This window comes from Rhinoraja longicauda, chromosome 33 (assembly GCF_053455715.1).
Source record: "Rhinoraja longicauda isolate Sanriku21f chromosome 33, sRhiLon1.1, whole genome shotgun sequence".
Classification (NCBI taxonomy): Eukaryota; Metazoa; Chordata; class Chondrichthyes; order Rajiformes; family Arhynchobatidae; genus Rhinoraja; species Rhinoraja longicauda.
This window is the reverse complement of record NC_135985.1, coordinates 13,667,699-13,689,504: the sequence shown is the minus strand read 5'-3', so window position 1 is coordinate 13,689,504 and position 21,806 is coordinate 13,667,699. Positions and strand designations below refer to the sequence as shown.

At 44.6% G+C, this 21,806-nt stretch overlaps 1 protein-coding gene across 1 annotated transcript; it reads right to left on the bottom strand.

Annotated features, from left to right (window-relative positions):
- Positions 1 to 4,312: 4,312 nt before the first annotated feature.
- LOC144608851 (BTB/POZ domain-containing protein 1-like) lies at positions 4,313 to 21,806 on the bottom strand. The gene is made up of 8 exons (XM_078427030.1): positions 21,221 to 21,806; positions 16,918 to 17,074; positions 16,091 to 16,196; positions 14,926 to 15,123; positions 14,122 to 14,314; positions 11,048 to 11,135; positions 10,453 to 10,596; positions 4,313 to 9,410 (listed from the first exon to the last, which is right to left on the bottom strand). The coding sequence occupies exons 1-8, from the start codon at positions 21,610 to 21,612 to the stop codon at positions 9,249 to 9,251; spliced, it is 1,440 nt and encodes a 479-aa protein (XP_078283156.1). The 5' UTR covers positions 21,613 to 21,806; the 3' UTR covers positions 4,313 to 9,248.

The following is a 21,806-nucleotide window of genomic DNA, read 5'->3' as shown; positions in this document are numbered from 1 at the left end:
CTTCGATCCTCGTGCCCTCAAGTCTCAGCCACTATGCATCGATCTTTGTTGTGGAATCCCACCGCTGCCACCAAATGTCGAGTTCGCCTTCGCGTTCGCAGTCAGTTGGATGACAATAATCAGAAACGGCACAGTCTTTACCTGTTACTTTATTAGAGATATCTCGGACAAGTTTCTAAAAGCTCACACAGAGTTGCGGACTCCGGGGCCAGTGGAAACATGTCACACCAGCCCCCAGAATGAAGCCCCTTTTATCCCCCAAACCGCAGAATACAGTTATTTACAATTAGCACAACCAATCAATATTGGAATTAAGTCAGTTTTCCCTTATATGGCTGAGAGTTGGAACAAAGTCAGTTTTCCCATATAAGGTCCTAACATGCTATTGTTCAAGGTTTTTAGTTGGTGTGGTGTTTATTGTTTATGTTCTTTATACATTTGTGTTTTTGTCTCCTGAAGACGAGCTGGAACATTCTGCGGTCTAGGGCTACTGATTACTACTAACTTTAGCAAGCTCAGCATTTATGTGATTACGTAGCCTCAAGCAGGTGTGGGAAAGAAAGTGAGAGAGCCTCTAGCATGTGCCTAGCACACAATGCTGCAAAGCTTATGCAGAATATAGTGGCTGAAACAAAGGAAAAGGACAGATCTCCACAGTAGAGGTTGGTGTACTCTCTTGGCTGCGGTGTCAATGTGGTTGAACCAGGACAAAGTATCAATGACATTTACATCTATGTTGTGTATTTGTGCTGTAATTGGACTATGAATAAATCTCGGACACACACAAGTATTCAAACGTGCCTGTATTCATGTTAGCACCATCTTAAGTTTCCTTTGCGCATGCAAACAATCGCGCAAGTAGGTTCACTTATACAGAACATAATCCTCAAATCTTTTTGGTGTTCTTGTAATTCTATTAGACCTGCGTCTATCTGTCTATGTTGGATTTTTCATTTGTTCCGAAATATCTGGCTCCGGCTGTGCTGTTATCACTGTGGATTAAATGTTCGTCAATATCCGGCTCTGGTTGTGATGTTTTGTTATCACAGTGGATTAAATGTTCGTCCCTCTCTGAAGTGCTTCCAGGATTTACACCTACGGTTGGAGTTGCCCTATCAGTGGATAGTTTGGTTGAACCACTTCTCTTTGTTGGAAGTGGGTGTGTTCGTCACCTTTTGGCAAGTACGCTCTCATTTGATCGACATGACGACGAACGATTTCCCTCACTCAACTTTACATTGTACAGGACTTCACTGATGACTTCTGCTATCATTCCATAAAGCCAAGTGGGACCTGATGTAAAGTTCTAGACCATGACATGATCATTCACATCAAAGACTCGCTTCTTCCTTCCTCGATCTGCTGCCTATTTCATTGAGGCTTGCTTCCTTCGAACAGTTTTGCTGAGATCGGGTCGCAGACTGTCAAGTTTAGTGCAGATCTTTCTTCTGAACATCAGTTCACTGGGTGACTTTCCAGTCGTTCATTGAGGTGTGACTCGGTACGTCAGCAATAACGTCTGGATCTTTAGTTCCAGGTCTGTTCCTTTTCCTTTATTCACACCTGCTTTCACCGTCTGTACCCCTCTTTCTGCTGTCCGTTGTTGGACGGGTGCTTGGGCGATGTTTGAATGTGGCAGATGTTGTTGCTGCTGAGGAACTTGGCAAATTCTTCAGACTCAAACTGCGTACCGTTGCCTGTGACCACCGTTTCTAGTAACCCATGAGTTGAAAACAACCGCCTCAGGGCAATCACTGTTGTTGCTGCTGTTGCATGTTTCACCTGCATGGCTTCGATCCATTTGCTGTGAGCATCAATCAGCACATTCTCATTGTCGAGGCTGGCATAATCACAGTGAATTCTACTCCACGGTCTCTCAGGGAACTCCAATGGATGGATTGGGGCTGCAACAAGACTATGCTGACTCTACTGACAGCTTGGACAACTTCTCACTTGTTGTTCCAACTCTTTGTTGATTCCTGGCCACCAGACGTATGATCTTGCCAATGCCTTCATTTTCACAATGCCAGGGTGCGTGCTATGAAGTTCTTCAAGGATTCTAGTCCTTATCTCCAGATTATTTGGGATAACCACTCGTGGTCCCCACAGGATTATGTCATCCTCCACTGACAGGTCTTCTTTCTTGCTGGCAAAGGGCTTTACTTCTTCTGGAAGATTCCTTGCACTTGGCCATCCTTCCATGATGTGGTTCTTTACCTTGGAGAGAACTCTGTCCTTCTTGGTGGCTCTCTTCACTTCCTGTGCATCAACAGGGCCTGTGTCCAGATCGGTGAGCATGTTGATGTGTGTCTCTGGTGCTTCATCAAGCTCGGCGAGCTCCGGATGATTCCATGAAGAGTCCTCTTCGTGGATCGGCAAGCGCGACAACGCATCTGCATTCTGGTGTTTCTTGCCTTCTCGATGGACTATCTTGTAACTGTAGGCAGACAGGATCATATGCCATCTTGCTATGCGAGCAGAGGCCATCGGGCTGGACGGCTTGTGGTCTCCAAACAGTCCCACCAGCAGCTTGTGATCAGTCACAATGGTGAAAGACCTTCCATGTAACTGCTTGTGGAACTTCTTCAGTCCGAAGATTATCGATAAACCCTCCTTTTCATATTATGCGTAGTTCATTTCGCTGGGCTTGAGAGTGCGTGAAGCGAAAGCTATCGGGCGTTCTTGTCCATCTGATTCAACGTGGCTTATCACAGCACCTAAGCCATAGGGGCTTGCATCCGTTTGGAGCAGGATGGGTTTGGCTGGATCGTAATGCGTCAGCACACTGTCACTCTGCAGAAGACGCTCGGATCTCTGGAATGCCTGCTCTAGTTCCTTTCCCCATTTGAATGGGATCAGGCTTGCTGCTTCTCCTCCCACTCTTTGAATCTGCTGATCTGTACTCTGCCTTCAACATCTGAATCAATAGTGCAATCTCCTGTGACAGGTTGGGTGTAAACTTCCTGTAATACCCCAGTAAGCCGAGGTATGCGTGGAGTTGGAGATGATGAATTCGAAGCTGCCTCCTCCAAGTGGTTTGTTTTTTTCTGAGATTGTCCTCTCCTCCGCTGGTAGGCTCTAACAGCCTCACACTGACTCTTAGTGTGACCCATTCCAGAGCACCTGAAGCACCTGCCATCTTGAAATTTGAACCTCGCTGGCTCGTGGCTGCCACCACATCTCCAGCATTTCTTAGAGTAGTGACCCTCGTCTTTGGGTGTCCTTGGTTCACTCCTTGTCTTCTGTAGCTCAAATGCCTTCCTTTGAAGCTGATTGACAGAGGTAGTATTCTCTGGAGGCCTTCCAATCTTCTGGATCTGCTCTACATCTTGTTTGGCAACCTCCATTGCTGTCGCCATATTGACTGCATTCTCAAAGGTTAATTTTTGTGTACCTAACAGTTTCCGCTGGATGTTCACGTCTGCACACCCTACCACCAATCTGTCTCTCAGCTTAGTCTCCAGTTCCTTGAAATTACACCCCTCGCTTAACTGTCGAAGCTTTGCTATGAACTGAGGGATTGTTTCATTCGCTTGGGTGCAGGTATAGAATTGATACCTTTGCACTATTTCTGTTGGTTTTGGCGAGAAATGAGCAATTAAAGCATCCGTACATTCCTGATACGTTTTACTTGCAGGCTTAGCTGGCTGCAGCAATGCTCGTAGGGTGAGATAACCTTTGCTTCCTAAACCTGTAAGGAACAATGCGCTTTTCTTCTCTTCTGACGTGATATCGTTTGAAGTGAACCATGCCTCCAAGATTTCAGTCCATTCCTCAAAAATATAACCAGATTCTAACTGGGGCACATTCCCAACAATTGGATTAGTCACGGTTACACTATTAATACTTGGTTCACAACAACACTGTTTAACCGTGATCACCGTCGCTGCTCTGCTCTCCGATACTCGGATACTCGCCGTCAGTGGCAGTTGCTGGGGATAAAATGGCGGCGGCTGAACTTGGGCCTTGGGCTGCACGGCACCTACATAGGGTGGCTTAGCTATTACTGGCAAGCGAACACGATTGATGTTCTGCTGACTATGGCTGCCTCTATGTGCTGCGCTGCAGGGCTACAGCACTGATTGTACGATAGGTTGCATCGATGGGCTGACTTGCACTCGTGAACGTGCGTTCCATATTTTCCAATTACATACCGCGTCATTTACTTCATGTTCGATCGTGCGAAAACTTCAAAATGACCGCAATCTGTTCCCGTTAGAGGAATCCCATCCTCGTCGCCAAATTGTTGTGTATTTGTGCTGTAATTGGACTATGAATAAATCTCGGACACACACAAGTATTCAAACGTGCCTGTATTCATGTTAGCGCCATCTTAAGTCTCCTTTGCACATGCGTACAATCGCGCAAGTCATTTCATATTAAAAGTCATTTCATATTAAATCAGGTTCCCATACCCAACAATCTAGGACCTTGAAATTCTCCACTTTGGCACCAGTGATGCATGTATACCACCTCCTTTCCTGAAGTCGATGACTAGATCCCTCGTCTTATTAACATTGAGGGAATGGTTGTTTGGTTATAACCAGCCAGTGTTGTATCATCAATAAGCTTACATATATAACACTTGATTCCCTTATCCAAATCAATGATGGAGGTGTGAACAACCAGCACTGATTTCTATGGTACCCCCCTGCTCACAACATCCCAATCCAAAAATCCGTTTTCCATCCATTAACTAACCCACCATCCACAACAATATTATCCCCAATGCCATATTATTCATTGTTATTTAATAATCTTGTGCAAAGGCTTTCTGAAAGTCAAAATACATTAAAACTGATGCATCGTAATCAATTATGCAAGTTACAATTTCAAATAAAATTCAACAAATGTGTCAAACATGGTTTCCATTTCATCATTCCCCATTTTCTCTGTTCAATCCTATTATTCTTTTTTTAAGTGCCCTGTTGCTACTTTCTTAACAGATTCCAGCAATTTCCATATTACTGATGTCAGGCTAACTGGTTAGTAGTTATGTTTACTCTCTCTCCTTCCTTAAATTTCTGGTTTTCTTAGCTACCTGGGACTTGTTCCAAAATCTACACAACCTGTACATCCACTATACCCATCTCCCGCATAAGTGTGAGGGCCAGGAATTTATCACCAAACATTCCAGTACTCCCATATTACTTTTTTAATAACTAATACAAACTCAATTAAGATCCTTCTTCACCTCATATCTGTAGTTATTTAAAATTATTTCCTGGCAATTGCATTCCTAACTACTATTTGAAGGAATTGTGTTCCTGACATGGTGGTCTGCAGCACAGGGGCTCTGCAGAGAACCGTTTTGGCTCCTTTCCTGTTCACCCTGTACACTGCGGACTTCATGCACAGCTCAGCCAACTGCTATCTGCAAAGGTTCTCTGACGACTCTGCCATTGTTGGCCTCATCACAGATGACGATGACAGGGAGCACAGAGAACTGACCCAGGACTTTGTGGGCTGGTGCCAGCGGAACCGCCTCCAGATCAACACGGAGAACACCAGGGAGATGGTGATGGACTTCCGCAAAGGCAGCCACGGCCCCCCTCGACACCGGTGAACATTCAGGGAATGGACATTGATAGAGTGGACTCTAACAAACCTGGGTGTTTACCTGAACAATAAACTGGACTGGACTGACAATATTAATGCACTTTATAAGAAAGGCCAGAGCAGACTGTACCTGCTGAGGAGACTCAGGTCCTTTGGAGTGCAGGGGGCACTCCTGCGGACCTTCTTCGACACTGTGGTGGCATCAGCCATTTTCTATGGAGTGGTCTGCTGGAGAAGCAGCATCTCAACTGCTGACTGGAAGACTTGACAAACAGATCAAGAAGGCCAGCTCTGTCCTGGGATGCCCCCTCGACTCAGTGCAGGCGGTGGGAGAAAGGATGATGGCAAAGCTATCATCACTGCTGGACAACGACTCCCACCCAATGCAGGACACTATCACTGCGCTGAGCAGCTCCTTCAGTGACAGACTTCTTCACGCCAAGTGTATGAAGGAGAGATATCGAAGGTCCTTCCTTCCTGCTGCCCTCAGACTGCGCAACCAGCACTGCTCCCAGCAGACCAGTAAATAAAGATAATTATCGTTGTTTTATTTTTAATGCATGCTTATCTATTTTTGCTATCCACTTTGCTGCTGTAACCCTGCAGATTTCCCCATTGTGGGACGAATAGAGGATTATTATTATTATTATCCAGTCAATTATTTTCAAACAAAATATGCTCTCCCCAAATCCTTGTTTTGCTCTGATGAAAGATCATCAACCTGAACCATTAACTCTGAAGAAGGGTCCCTACCAGAAACATGACCTATCCATTTTCACTAGCAATGTTGCCTGAGCCACTGAGTTACTCTAGCACTTTGTATCTATCTTTGGTATAAACCAGCATCTACAGTTCCTTTTTAGTACATTGAAACTTTGTCTCTCCGTAGACGCTGCCTGACTTACTGAGCATTTTCAGCATCTTCTATATCTTTTTTTAAAAAAGTCAAGAGTTGAGCGTAGATTTACAGCTAAACTCCTTGGTATAGTACTTTTTGTTTTGTAAATTACATTGCCTTCAACTCCAGTGGTGCCCACCTTGCATGGAACGTTTCTCATTTCATTGTTCTCTTTCTGGCATTCCAATTGACGTGGCCTGTAATGGGACTGGTAGACAGTTGATCATCCTATCAAGCAACCTAAATCAATCAAAACATCACCCATTCCTTCGCTTCAGAGATGCTGCCTGTCCCGCTGAGTTACTCCAGCATTTTGTGTTTATCTTTGGTTTCAACCAGCATCTGCAATTCCTTCGTACACACTATGAATCAACCTGTTCCATATATTCTAAATAATCAGGATCACATACTGGAGAAGTAAGATTACAAATAAAAGCAGAAAACGCTGTCAGTACTCTTAATATAAATGGGTATGTGATGGTCAGCATAGACATGGGAGGCCAAAGAGTCTTTCTCTGATACGATAGAACTTTATTTATCCCAGGAGGGAAATTGATGTATGACTGTGTCTAAGCATGTCCATACTCTCCAGCCCCCCCCAATAACTGGTAAGAGACAAGAGTTGATATTTCAGATCTTTCCAAGGATGCTGCCTGACCTCCCAAGTGTTTCCAGCATTTTATCTTTATTTGGGATTTTTATTATCTGCAATTATTTGACTTTCAATGAGATTACAAATTGCATTCCATTCACCCTGCAGAAAAGCAAAAACAACTATTTTGGAGTTTGTCTTTTCTTCCTCCAGCTGGCTCATCATACCCACCTTGAGTTGAGCTAGAGTTTGTCCAGAACCACCTCCCACCCCCTCATTGTCTGAACACTCAGAACTCTAGCTGTCTCTTGCATCTACAAAGGATCTTCACTGGACTCGAAAGCTTGTGGCATTAATTCCTTTCGCCTGGGATTTGAGTTAGAACTTGTCCTGTAAATTGATTTATCCTGCAGTGATGAACCACGAGTGACAGACACACAACAAATTTCAAGTAATTACTGGCACAGTATAACCCATCCAATATTGTAGTCAATAACCAAATATTGTGCCCAAGAACCTGGACTACAACTTGAAATAAAAAAGTGCCTAAATCACCCTGCCAGTTCACAAGCCAGAGAGGACCTAACTGATAGACACAAAAAACTGGAGTAATTCAGCGGGACAGGAAGCATCTCTGGAGAGAAGGAATTGGTGACGTTTTGGGTCGGGACCCTTCTTCAGACCTAACTATCCGTTGGCTTAAAAAACATTTAGATTTGGGTCAGATCATGCCCTGGAGCCCTGGATTACTACCATATCCAGGTTAGGATGATTTTGTTAGTATTGGAACATATCAATTGCATGTTTGAAATGGCTGGTCCCTCCTGCAACTGTCGGTTAATTTTATACTATATCTCTGGTATGCAGTTCAAGTCAAGCACTTCTACCATTTTACCAAAAGAATAATATATTAAAAAAAGAGATTCCCCTGATTTAGAAAGAGATGTCTAACAGATATCTCTAAAGCTCTGATCGCTATTGAAAAATCATTGTTTCTGTGGCAGAGCTGGGATATTCCAGTATTCTTAGTCATATTGTGGTAGAGAATTTCAGATTTCCATTAGCCTTTGTGTAAGGTCTTCCTGACATCACCCACGTCTAACTCCATCTACAAAGATTTAACTCCAATTTTAAAATTGTGCCCACTTGACATGAAATATTCTTTAGAGATTATAGAACTTTCTTTAGAGAATTAGAACTTCTTTTATATTAAACAATGTTTAAAATCCTACCAGCATTTTTTTCCTTTGCAAGAGTATTTTTGTATAAATAAATCTTTACAGAAGCAATTTGTCAGAAAGTTATAACAATTAGAAGTGAAAGAATGCAACAGATAAAGCATAAAAACAAGAATCTAGTCTTCAACAATAGACATAATATAAATGCAAGGAACCTCTATGATGACCCTTTAATTTCTCAGCTCTAATTTAATTTACACAAATAATATTTTAAGCAGCCTAGATTGATCTCACTGGTGGCTTCTTAATCCCCTGACCAGTCGCAGTAAATTAGCCACACGTCAAATCCCTGACCAATAAACAAAGTTAAGGCACTTTTGTGGTAGGTGGCAATAAGTGAAGTAGTGGTGGAAGAGAGATTAACACTTAGGATTCACCGAGTGATGCTCTTTTCCCGCTCTGTCTGAAGCTTGCGATAGGTGGACCATGGTCAGTAGGCACCTCTGGCAACTTCAGCACCTGGTACCTGGCAAGTGATTAGCTCTCAACGGGAAGTAGCAAGAAGTAACAGGGATCAAAATAATTAGATCAGTAGAAAATGCAATCTGAGCATAATTCTATGAGGAACAGAAACCCTATCAGACAACAAAGTGCAACTATGGCAGAAAGTGCATCCATTTTGAAGTTCTTCATACACAATGTTGTGGTGCTGAATGTCCTGCTTACTTGTAATGGGAACATAGGCAATCCAGTCAACTGGTAATGCTTTCTGGTCTATCGTGGGATATCCCACTCAGCATTCTCTGCCAAACTTCATGGGAACTTGTTAGCCCCACAGTAAACTGAAAATTAGGAGGAGCTCACATTAAGTTACCTCTGGCTATAATTTCACTGCCGTTTCCTTGTGATGAGCATCATCTCTAAGGGAGGAAATCAACAAATAGCAGTGAAACAGAAAGCACTAATCCCAGCGTAAATCAGATGGACTCTGTGAGATTGAATTCCTGTGCTCCAAGCCATGCTACGTGAAGAAGATGATTTCGGGGATCTGCCCATCTTCCACTGATGTTCCATTATTGTTCCCCAGCACATTGAAAAAGACAAAAGAGGTGTTGATCCCAGTCACGGGCGACTCGTGTTGGACCTTCCGCAATCCCTTGGTGCCATAATGAGAATCAGGCCCCTAACGGACAAAAGAGAGAAAGCTGTGTCAGGAGCTGCTCGAGGGGTAATAGTGACCCAGATTTGTTTAACTTGGTATCATGTTCGGCACAGATATTGTGCTTCGGTTAGATTGAGATGTACAACACAAATGGTGATCCACAAAAGGATTCATCTATAGTGCATTAATTTTATTGTATTTTCACCATCGCCTGTCAATTCTTGCCATAAACTAATTTTTACATCGTTTATTAAGTGATCTGCCTTGTAATCTTTGCATTTAGGGTAGTGCAGTGGCACAGAAGAATTTAGTGGAGGCTAAAGGTGAACGTTAATGTTTTGGGTTAAGACCCTGCATCAGGACAGAGGGAAGAGGAGAAATTGCCAGTTTGAAGCAATGTGAGGGAGAATAGGATAGAAACTAGCTGGTGATTGATGGAACCAGATGGGAGGGGATGATAGACAGATGAAACCAAGTGGGAGAGAGATTGGGGAAGTTAAACAAAGGGAGAAACTAGATGGACAGGTAAATGTCCATCATCAGCCATGATCATATTGAATGGCGGTGCAGGCTCGAAGGGCCGAATGGCCTACTCCTGCACCTATTTTCTATGTTTCTATGTGTGCGGGAGGAGGCGGGTTACCCGAAAATGAAAAATTGAATCTTCATACCATTGGGCTGTAAAGTATCCAGGTAGAATCCCTAACACCAACGTGGCTATACCCACACCTCAAGAAACAGCAGTTCAAAAGATAGCTCAATGTCACCTTCTCAAAGGCATTTAAGGACGTGTAATTAAATGTCAGGATTAGTTTAATGTACCCTTGCACTCAAGCACACTGCAGATTTGCAAACGATCCATTATTAGGGCCTTGGCCAGACTTGCATTTATCAAATCTGGGAACACTTTCTGGAGAAGAGGGAAGTAAAGATGGAACAAGTTCGTCATTCCTGGAGCTGGCTCCAAGAAGTAACGGAAGGCAAGATTTCCTGTGAGGATGATGCGCGAGGGCAAGTTTGGAAGCAGAGTGCCTGTGAGGATCTTGAGGACAAGGAATGGTACCTTGAAAGTGGCACAGGCGGTGTAAACGATATTTGGCAATATCTCAACAGGCTCCTTAAACATGACTCTAAACGTGCTTGCAGATCCATCACAGCAAAATCCAGTGTCATTTTGGGCTATTGTTGCATTATCATTTTCAATGATCTGAAACAAAGGACAAAAACCTACATGAATTATCAATGATCGCAAAATCCCAGTTCGCCACTCAGTGTACATTCTGAGCAGCCAAACTCCCCAGACCTGCTCCCACATGGTATCCATGCTCCTACCCAGCCAATCATCATGAACTGGCTCCTGCCCAGCCAATCACCATTCTCCTGCCCAACCAATCACTGTGCATCAGCTCCTGCGCAGCCAATCACCAGATACCAAATCTTGCCTCGCCCCCCCAGTGCACGAAATGGCAGCATCAATACCCACAAAAAAGGGACAGAACAAAGTCATTCATAATATTTTAAACATTTCGGACATTGTGATTACAGTAGGGGCTTGGTACAACAGTCTGATGTCCTCCCCACATTAAAGACTATTACAATCTCACTGTACATAAGATATTTTGTGTTATCACCGATTGGCCACAGGAAATCTCACACACCTGTATGTTGACCAGGTAGTCCGTTGGCCCATGTATAGATCCATAGAGTCCGAAGCCCACGACACACACTCTTCTCGTCACTGAAAATCTTTAGACATAAGGATGGGAAAAGCAGTTACCTCCCAGACACTTTCAAAATGCATTCCTGTAGATTTAAGCTTTAATATAGAACACAGAACAGCTCAGCACAGGAGGAGGCCCTTCAGCCACAATATCTGTGCCGAACATGATACCAAGTTAAACAAATCTTCTCTACCTGCATGTGATCCATACCCCTCCATTCTCTCCATATCAACGAATCTATCTAAAAGCTTCTTAAATACCACCATCATATCTATATTCTCCACCACCACTGGCAGCGTGCTACAGACACCCACCACGCCCTGTGTTAAAAACCTGCCAGACATATCTCCTTTAAACTTTACCCCTTTGAGCTTAAAGCGATACCCTCTAGTCTTTGACATATCCATCCTGGGAAAAAGGTTCTGACTGCCTACCCTATCTATGCCTCTCATATTACATATGTCTACCAGGTCCCCCCCCCCCCCCCCCCCTCTGCAGTAATATAACTTCCTGATTTTTATACTGTATGCTCTGACCGATGAAGCCAAGCATACCACACACCCTCACACCCTCTTCGACGCCTCCACACCCTTCCTGTAATGGGGAAACTAGAATTACACACATCAGTTCAAATGCGGCTGAACTAAAGTTTTAGAAAGCTGCAGTGTGAATTCCTGACTTTTATAATGTCCTGACTGATGAAGACAAGCATACCATATCCTTTCTTTACCATTCTATCTATTTGTGTTGCCATTTTCATAGAACTATGGACTTGATGTCTCGAGATTATCAATGCTGTTAAGGGTCTTGCCATTAACTGCATACTTTCCCCTTATATTCAACCACCCGAAGTGCAACACATTATACTTTTGAGTCATGGAGTCATGCAACATGGAAGCAGGCCCATCAGCCCAACATGCTTCATCTACACTTGTCCCACGTGCCTGCATTTAACCCAAATTCTTCTAAATCTATCCTGTCCATGTACCTATCCAAATGTCTCAACTACCTCTTCTGGCAGCTCGTTCCATATACATAGAAACATAGAAAATAGGTGCAGGAGGCCTTTCGGCCCTTCAAGCCAGCACCGCCATTCATTGTGATCATGGCTGATCTTCCACAATCAATAACCCGCGCCTGCCTTCTCCCCATATCCCTTGATTCCACAAGCTCCTAGAGCTCTATCTAACTCTCTCTTAAATTCATAATCATATACCTACCACCATTTGTGTAAAAAAGTTGCCCCCAGGATCCAATTAAATCTTTCCCCCTCACCTTAAACCTATGTCCTCAGGTTTTCGATTCTCCTACTCTGGGTAAACAACTTTGTGCATTTACCCTATCTATTTCTCTCATGATCTTTTACACCTCTATAATATCACCTGCAAGTATAAGTACTTCTGCACTTCAAAGAATAAAGTCCTAGCCGACTCAACCTCTCCTGATAGCTCAGGCGCTCGAGTCCTGGCAACATCCTCGCAAATGTATTCTGCACTCTTTCCAGCTTTCCTTGAATTGGGTGACCAAAACTGAACACAATACTCTAAATGTGGCCTTATCAATGTCTTGTACAACTGTAATATAACTTCCCAACTTCTACACTCTGACTGAAGGTCAATGTGCCGAAAGCCTTCTTGGCCACCCTATCAACCTGTGACCCCACTTTCATGGAACTATGTACCTGCACTCCTAGTTCCCTTTGCTCTACAACACTTGCTCAGATTAAACTGCATCTGCCATTTCTCTACCCATTTCTGGAACTGATCTAAACCCTGCTGTATCCACCAACAGCCTTCCTTCCATACTATCCACAACTCTACCAATATTGGCGTCATCTGCAAACTTACTAACCTACCCAACTATATTTACATCCAATTTATTTATGTGTATCACAAACAACAGATGTCCCAGCATAGATCCCTGTGGAACACCACTGATCACAGACCCACAGCCAGAAATAACACCCTTCCAACATAACCCTGTCTTCTATGGGTAAACCAGTTCTGAATCCAAACTACCAAGTCACCTAGGATACCATGCATCTTAATCTTTTGGAACAGCCTACCAGCAGAAACTTTATCAAATGACTCACTGAAATCCAAGTCATGAAAAGCATTAAAGTGGATAAATCCCAAGGCCCTGATAGTATCTATCCCAGGTAATTATTGAGAGAGGCAAGAGAGGAAAATGTGTGGGGCTTGACAAAGATCTTTGAATCCTTTCTATATAAAGGCAAGGTCCTGGAGGACTGGAAAGTAGCCAATGTTGTTTCTTGTTTTGATGGGAAATAGAAATAATCCAGAGCCTCATGTCAGTGATAGGAAAGCTATTGTTCAGGATTCTAAAATTAAAGTGCATTCATTTTAGATGGGTGGGAGGAGATTTATAGGGGATCTGAGGGGTAAACCACAAAATGTAGTTGGTTGCAATGAGCTGCTACAGGAAGTGGTGGAAGCAGAAACAGTAACAATGTTCAAGAGGCATCATAAATGAGCATGGCATGGAGGGATATGCAATTAACACAGGCAAGTGGGATCAGTATAGATAGACATGGTGGGCAGTAGGTCCTAAATCTAGGCTGGAGAAACTCTATGAGCAGGAGTATGCCATTCAGCTTATCACACCAGGTCCAACATTCAATAAGATCATGGCTGAATATCCAACTCAGCGCTACTGTTCCTGCACTGACCACAAATCCCCTGATTGCTTTAATATCTTAAATATCAAACTGTGACCAGGACCAACAGAGTCACAGGATCAACCCCACTCTGTTGGGAGTTAATTGATTTAAAATTGACTTCAACAACAGTGATTAGCCAGGTTTCCTGCTGCTAATGGTCAACCAGGCAGCCAGCCAGCTTGAAGTTGGCGTGAGAGGGCAGGATCAGGCCTGTGCTTATACCATACCAAACGCAAATGACTATCCGCAAAGCACAGCATGCTTAGGCATATGACAGCCAGAGAGTTGTGGAGCTGCACAGGAGGTGTGCTAGTCAGCGTAGGTTGCCCACCTGATCCTGTCACTTGTTCCACTGTAGCCCCAGCGACATTCCACCTGCTGAAAACGGTTGATGCTGCACTCCTTGCCACGCAGGCAACAACGCGGTCGGTCAATGTACTGCACCCGTGGTTTGGGGTTCAAGGTGAAGTGTAGAAATAGATTAACAACCTCTCGGTCAGACAGTATCCCAGCCTGAGCTGGTCCTGAACAGAGAGAACACACACAGATTATTTTTAGTACTGCACCAATAGCATGGTCCACATTCCAAGAATTTCACTGCGTTGGAGGCCCAAGTGTTTCCAAATAGCCTTACATTTCAGCTCTCTCCTTTTAAGTGTGTCCAATTAGTTACTTAACTAACTCTTTTTAAAAGTTATTCAGTGACCTTAACCTTCCAACCTACTGCCCCATTGCAGTTCACCAGAATCCCTAAAAACAGAGCAACATTTCAAATCCAGGGTGCTTAGAAATCATGCGAACCGCTGATTTAAAATCTTTTTGATTTTTAATTTTAAAAATTTTAATCGATAAACATAATAACTGCAGCATAGGGTCAATCAGTTTTTCTGGTCTGTGAAATAATCTAAGCAGGCTCCGTGGTAATTTAGTTAAACCTGACACCCAGTCCCAATAACCTAATCATCAACAAAAATCAACCGGGCTTGTTTGACCCCAGTAACAGACTGTTGGATCTTGGCTCTTGGTTGGTTTGACTCACGGTTACCCACCCACTCGGTGTGATGCTGCTATCTCCTTCCGCTCCAATGGCCATTACATAGTCTTTATCTCCAAGATCAGTTCAACTCATGCTGACCTGCAGAGAACTCCTCGATGGTCATGAGTGGAAATCGAACAAGACTGACAGCTCTTCCCAGCACCTTCTGCTTGTTCCTCGGAGTGACTGGCAGCTGTTGCCTCTGGCATTCTGCCTCTGTCCAGCGGACCACTCCAGCAAACAGCCGGATCTCACGGATGCTCAACGTGTCGCGCTCCAGCACTGCACACAGCGTGTCTGTGAGAAGAGGGAGAGGAAATGGTCTAAGCCTTCAAGATCTCTGTTAATGGTGCATAAGCGATGTATTACTGGAAAAGCTGGCATTTCTGCAGCAGCATCTTGCCCAAAGAATTTTCCAGAAAACCATACAAACAAGTTATTTAAAAAAAAATGTCTAGTCATTGTTGTAATGTGCGAAACATCACCGTAATTCTGCATAGCAAGTTTCCATGATGCTAAGAGCCAACCATCTGCATTGTTAATTGAGTAATAAATATTATGCAGGGTAGTGAGGAAAATTAGTAGCAAAAAAAAGAGCAGCTGCAAGAACTCAGCAGGTCAGGCAATGCTTGTCGACGAGGTCCTTCATCCGGCTGCTGCTCGCCTTTTGTTCCTTCAGTTTCCAGTATCTGCTGTCTCTTGTGCCTCCACTCAGAAAAATTAACCTGCTTTTCTTTAAACCAAAGGGTCAATTCATCCTTCCATTCCAGAAGAGCAAAAAGGGCCATGAAACATTCTCATTTGGAAGACAGCATCTGTGGCACTTCAGCACTCCCTGTGCATCTCCCTTCCCACAGTGGGACACACCCTCAGCATCTCCTCTCTGAGAGCACAGTGGTCCTTTGGCACCACCCCTTCTGGTAGCGTACAGTGCTCCCTCAACACTGTCATCTTGGACTTTGCTGCAACATGAGGGAAAAGATGGTGAACAGCCAAGAGCTGATTCACATGTGCTAAGTGTCACTGATAGCAATTTCTGTTCATTCATTTCGTTTTTGCATTTTAAGCTGATGTGTGTACATGTGTGAGAGAGTGAAGGTGGGCAGAGGGAAGAACTCACTGAATTCTAGCACAGGTATCCTTACTGCCATGCACTACATTTTGCATAGTGATAACTGCCAAAGTTATCATTTGGATTGCTTCGCTGACACTGAGCTAAAGGGAACCTTTGAGCTAACTTTCATGGGGAACATTAGTCACTAACCTAGATCTATATCGGTGAAGCCCTCTGCATTGATGGCATCTGCAACGTTTCTGTCAATGATGTCCAAGCAGAGGTTGGCAAGCTGCGGCTCATCAAACAATCGTGCCTGAAACATGGAGTTAAGTAATGAGAACGAAAGAGCTTTGGAAAGCAATCAAATTTCATTGTACCGCAATAAACTGTAAGCAGACACATAGGCTAGCAAAGGAGGAATATGTGCTGAAAGAGCCATGTGGATTTAACCAGCAAGCCCATGTAAGGGGAAGGGGTGGGAAATGGGAGTAGAAAATCATGGTCCCGGCAGCTGGGGTGGGAACAGGCAGGTTCCTGAGTGTTCGAGGTGGAGGTGGGCTCCAAGGGGTGAAGAATGGCGTGAATTCTGTATGTTGGTTGGAGGAGGAAGATTGATGGGCAGGATCCAGAGGAATGGTGTGGGAAAGTTTCAAGGGTATTGGTGTAGTGAAGGAGATGGTGGGCAGGGTCCCAAGGGCTGCATGGTGATGTGGGGTAGCTTCCAGGGTGTTGGGGGGTGGGGTTAGAGGGGGGGGGGGCTAATGGGTAGGGTCACAGTTGTTGGGGTGAGATCTGAGGGAGGGTGCTGGATAAGTGGGGGTAATGAAGTGCAGTATCCTGGTTTGGTGTGAGTAGATTTGGTGTGAGTAGATCTTCAGTATGAATGGTCACAGGACTAAGTTATCTTATTAGTTATTATCATTGGATGCCAAACACCACTGAGTAGCAAGCAGGGTTCTTAGCTGCAGTTTCTTTGCCATTGGTTCAGATACCGTGGGCTGAAAGAAGATCCAGCCAATGCTAGTGTTAATCACCTGGGTGAGTAGCATGAAGGCATTGTCAGCCCTCAGGTGCTTGGTGAGAAATTCCACGCAGTGAGCTTCTAGGGCTGGCACTGCATACTTCTTGGCTGTGTACAAAGTGGTCATCACAGTCTCAGGGCCAATCTGCACCTCGTCCGAGTACAGAAATCTGCAAAATGGAAATAACAGAGATTCACAATTACAGAATACTAATATTTTCCTGGGCCATCATTCAAATGCCAGCAATATATTCAGCTAAACTAAAATACAAACCTTATTTCTAACTCCACTGATCCGCACTGCAACAGAGCAACATACCTCAGGTCTGAACTGTGCCCAATATAACAATGTCTGATCCAGGTGTTTCCTGTTGTTCCTCAGTTTAGTTTAGATCTACAGCATGGAAACAGCCCATCGGCCCATCGAGTCCATGACAACCATTCACACAAGTTCTATGTTGTCCTACTTTCCTAATATTTTTTACATCTTTATTCTGTTTCTTCAACAGCCTCTTAGAATCAAGGTGACTTATGCCTGTGTGCGGCAGATTGGGGCCTCAGCTCAGTGTTTCATCTGCATAAGGACACCTCAGGCAGCACAGCACTCTCTCGGTACTGTACTGGGAGAACAAAGTCATGCTCGTATGCTCAAGCCCTGGGGTGGGACTAGATTCCTAGATAACCTCTCACTCCATAAGCACTCAGTCCAACACAAACAAGCTCAGTTGTCATCAATATTACAACAGCTCTCTCTTATCAAGTTATTTCAGATCTTTTTCGCCAAACCTGTTACTTGATCACCGACTTTGCACGAGTGCTCTGTACAATATCATTGCAAAATCAATAAATAAAACATGTACAATGCTAAAACTTTAATTGAACCGGTCAGTGGGTAATTTGATTCCATTCATGTCAATATGATTGATTCATTAAATATCCAGCTCACACCATTCACAATCTTACTCGGAACAGTTAACCTCATGTTCATGCTTTAATACAACTGATCACTGAGAGAATCCCTGAACACATGCAGTTGTGGCTATTTTAATTTAAAGAGAGCCAAAGATCATAAAAGGTGTTAAGTTTACAAGCCTTTAGCTTGCTCCATGTGTCTGCCTTTTGAAAAGCTGACACCAAACATTGGTTGCCAACTCTCTAAACAATCCCGGAGAGTAGAATGGATAAGGGAGAGCCAGTGGCTGCGGTGTATCTGGACTTTCAAAATCATGCTTGAGTAATCTTCTGGAATTTTTTGAGGACGCGACAAGTAAAATGGATGAAGGGGAGCCAGTGAATGTAGTGTAACTAGACTTCCAGAAAGCCTTTGACAAGGTCCCACACGAGAGATTAGTGGGCAAAATTAGAGCACACGGTATTGGGGGTAGGGTATTGACATGGATAGAGAACTGGTTGGCAGACAGGAAGCAAAGAGTAGGAATTAATGGGTCCTTTTCAGAATGGCAGGCAGTGACTAGTGGGGTGCTGCAAGGCTCAGTGCTGGGACCCCAGTTATTTACAATATATATTAACGGTCTAGACGAGGGAATTAAATGCAACATATCCAAGTTTGCGGATGACACAAAGCTGGGTGGCAGAGTGAGCTGTGAGGAGGATGCTATGAGGCTGCAGGGTGACTTGGATAGGTTGGGTGAGTGGGCAGATGCATGACAGAGGCAGTATAATGTGGATAAATGTGAGGTTATCCACTTTGGTGGCAAGAACAGGAAGGTAGATTATTATCTGAATGGTGTCAGATTAGGAAAAGGGGAGGTTCAACTAGACCTGGGTGTCCTTGTATATCAATCACTGAAAGTAAGCATGCAGGTACAGCAGGTAGAGAAGAAAGCTAATGACATGCTGGTCTTCATTGCGAGAGGATTTGAGTTAAAGAGCATGGCAGTTGTACAGGGCACTGATGAGACCACACCTGGAGTATTGTGTGCAGTTTTGGTCTTCTAATTTGAGAAAGGACATTATTGCTATTGAGGGAGTGCAGCATAGGTTTCTCCAGGTTAATTCCCAGAATGGCGGGACTGACATATGAGGAAAGAATGGGTTGACTGGGCTTGTATTCACTGGAATTTAGGATGAGAGGGGATCTTATAGAAGCATATAAAATTCTTAAGGGATTTAAACACTTCAGATAGCTCCTCTGTCCCTCTCTTTCCCCTCCCAATTCTCCCATTGTCTTCCTGTCTCCAACTACATCCTTTCTTTATCCCGCCCCCTCCCCTGACATCAGTCTGAAGAAGGGACTCGACCCAAAACGTCACCCATTCCTTTTCTCCTGAGATGCTGCCTGACCTGCTGAGTTACCTGCTGAGGGGATGTTCAACGAGATCTGGGTGTCCTAGTGCATCAGTCACTGAAAGGAAGCATGCAGGTACAGCAGGCAGTGAAGAAAGCAAATGGAATGTTGGCCTTCGTAACAAGAGGAGTTGAGTATAGGAGCAAAGAGGTCCTTCTACAGTTGTACCGGGCCCTGGTGAGACCGCACCTGGAGTACTGTGTGCAGTTTTGGTCTCCAAATTTGAGGAAGGATATTCTTGCTATTGAGGGCGTGCAGCGTAGGTTCACTAGGTTAATTCCCGGAATGGTGGGACTGTCGTATGTTGAAAGGCTGGAGCAATTAGGCTTGTATACACTGGAATTTAGAAGGATGAGGGGGGATCTTATTGAAACATATGAGATAATTAGGGGATTGGACACATTAGAGGCAGGAAACATGTTCCCAATGTTGGGGGAGTCCAGAACAAGGGGCCACAGTTTAAGAATAAGGGGTAGGCCATTTAGAACGGAGATGAGGAAGAACTTTTTCAGTCAGAGAGTGGTGAAGGTGTGGAATTCTCTGCCTCAGAAGGCAGTGGAGGCCAGTTCGTTGGATGCTTTCAAGAGAGAGCTGGATAGAGCTCTTAAGGATAGCGGAGTGAGGGGGTATGGGGAGAAGGCAGGAACGGGGTACTGATTGAGAGTGATCAGCCATGATCGCATTGAATGGCGATGCTGGCTCGAAGGGCTGAATGGCCTACTGCACCTATTGTCTATTGTTACTCCAGCATTTTGCGATACATAAAATTATTAAGGGATTGGACAGATTAGATGCAGGAAAAATGTTCCCCATGTTGGGGGAGTCCAGAACCAGGGGTCACAGTTTAAGAATAAGGGGTAGGCCATTTAGGACTGAGATGAGGAAATACTTTTTCACCTAGAGTTGTGAATCTGTGGAATTCTCTGCCACAGAAGGCAATGGAGGCCAATTCACTGGATGTTTTCAAGAGAGAGTTAGATTTAGCTCTTAGGGCTCACAGAATCAAGGGATATGGGGAAAAAGCAGGAACGGGGTACTGATTTGGGATGATCAGCTATGATCAAATTGAACGGCGGTGCTGGTTTGAAGGACCGATTGGCCTATTTTCCTATTTCACCTATTTTCTATGTTTCTACATCATCAAACATAACCCCAACCCACTGTCGTTGTCACCTGATACATTACCAGCCCAACCTATTGCAAAGTGAAATTAGATTTTTTTTCCTACATGAGCACTCTTGTGCATTGAACCGTTTTATAACTCCTGATAACTAACCAAAGAGCTTTAGGATGGTTCAATGTTTCGATTTTATGACTGGGTTATCGAGCTATGGATTTGACATTGAAAAGAGTGAAAATGTAATTTTCAATGTGTATGTTTTCGCCTACCGCAGCACTTTCTCGTAAATCAAAACACCTGTGATTATATGTAAACAGATCAAACATCGGTATCTAGCCATACAAGAACAACAGGTATGGTAAAACCTTAAACAGATAATTCTTATCCCCTCGGTTATTTAATTTATGGTGATAAGCCCAGCTCTGAAACCAGAGCGGCCACCTCTGATTATATGATTAATTGACTGTTACAGCTAAGCATCGATCGACACTAGTTCTATATTATCCTACTTCCTACAAGGGCCAGTTAATCACAAACCCGCACTACTTTGGGATGTGGGAAGAAACGGGAGCACCCGGAGAAACCCCCCGCGGTCACAGCGAGAACGTGCAAACTCCACACAGACAGCACCCGAGGTCAGGTTCGAACCCGGGTCTCTACTGTCGTGAAGCAATAACTCTCCCAGCTGTGCCACTGTGTTGCCCTAATAAACAGCAGATATCAAAGTGGGCTTCACATCTCTTATTTATTGATAAATAATCATTAATCTCAAATGACAATCCCGGCATCTTTTCGGGGTGGACATTGAAACCGAGTCTCAATGATGTGAAGCGACAATGAATGGCGGTCGGTGATCCACTGATCGGCCGACAGGTCACTAACCCTCACCTGAGAAGCGCCAGGAAGGCGGCGGGCTCCACGTCGGGCAGCTCCACCTCGGCCGAGCGGGTGGCCATGCCACCGTTGAACATGGCGTCGAAGACGGCGCTGCCGACGGCGAGCACGAAGCGGTGGGCGGGGAAGCGCTGGGCCCCGCGACCCTTCCCCACCGCGAAGTGGACGTCGCTCAGCAGTTCGTTGTTGAACAGGAAGGCGAAGCGTTCCCGCACCGAGCTCTGGGTCGCCTGCCAGTTGGAGAGCGGCGGCGGAGCGGCCTGTCCGAGCCCAGGCCCAGGTCCCGGCATCGGCGCCTGGCCCGCGCCCTCTTCCGGCTCCAGAGCAGCCCAAGCCCTGTTCCTGGCTACGGCTACGGCTCCGGCCACCGCTTCCTCCTCCTCCATCTTCACCACCGCTTCCCAGACCCGGGCAACGAAATCACCGTCGATCTTCCGCGTTAAACCCGGCAGGTTTAGCGCGGAGCCTGCTCTCTCTCGGACTAACCGGGTCCCTCAGTCGCTCCCTCCCTCCATCTAACCTCGCCCCTACTCGCCAGAATAAATATACAGTGGAAAAAAATGACTAGAAACAACAAAAC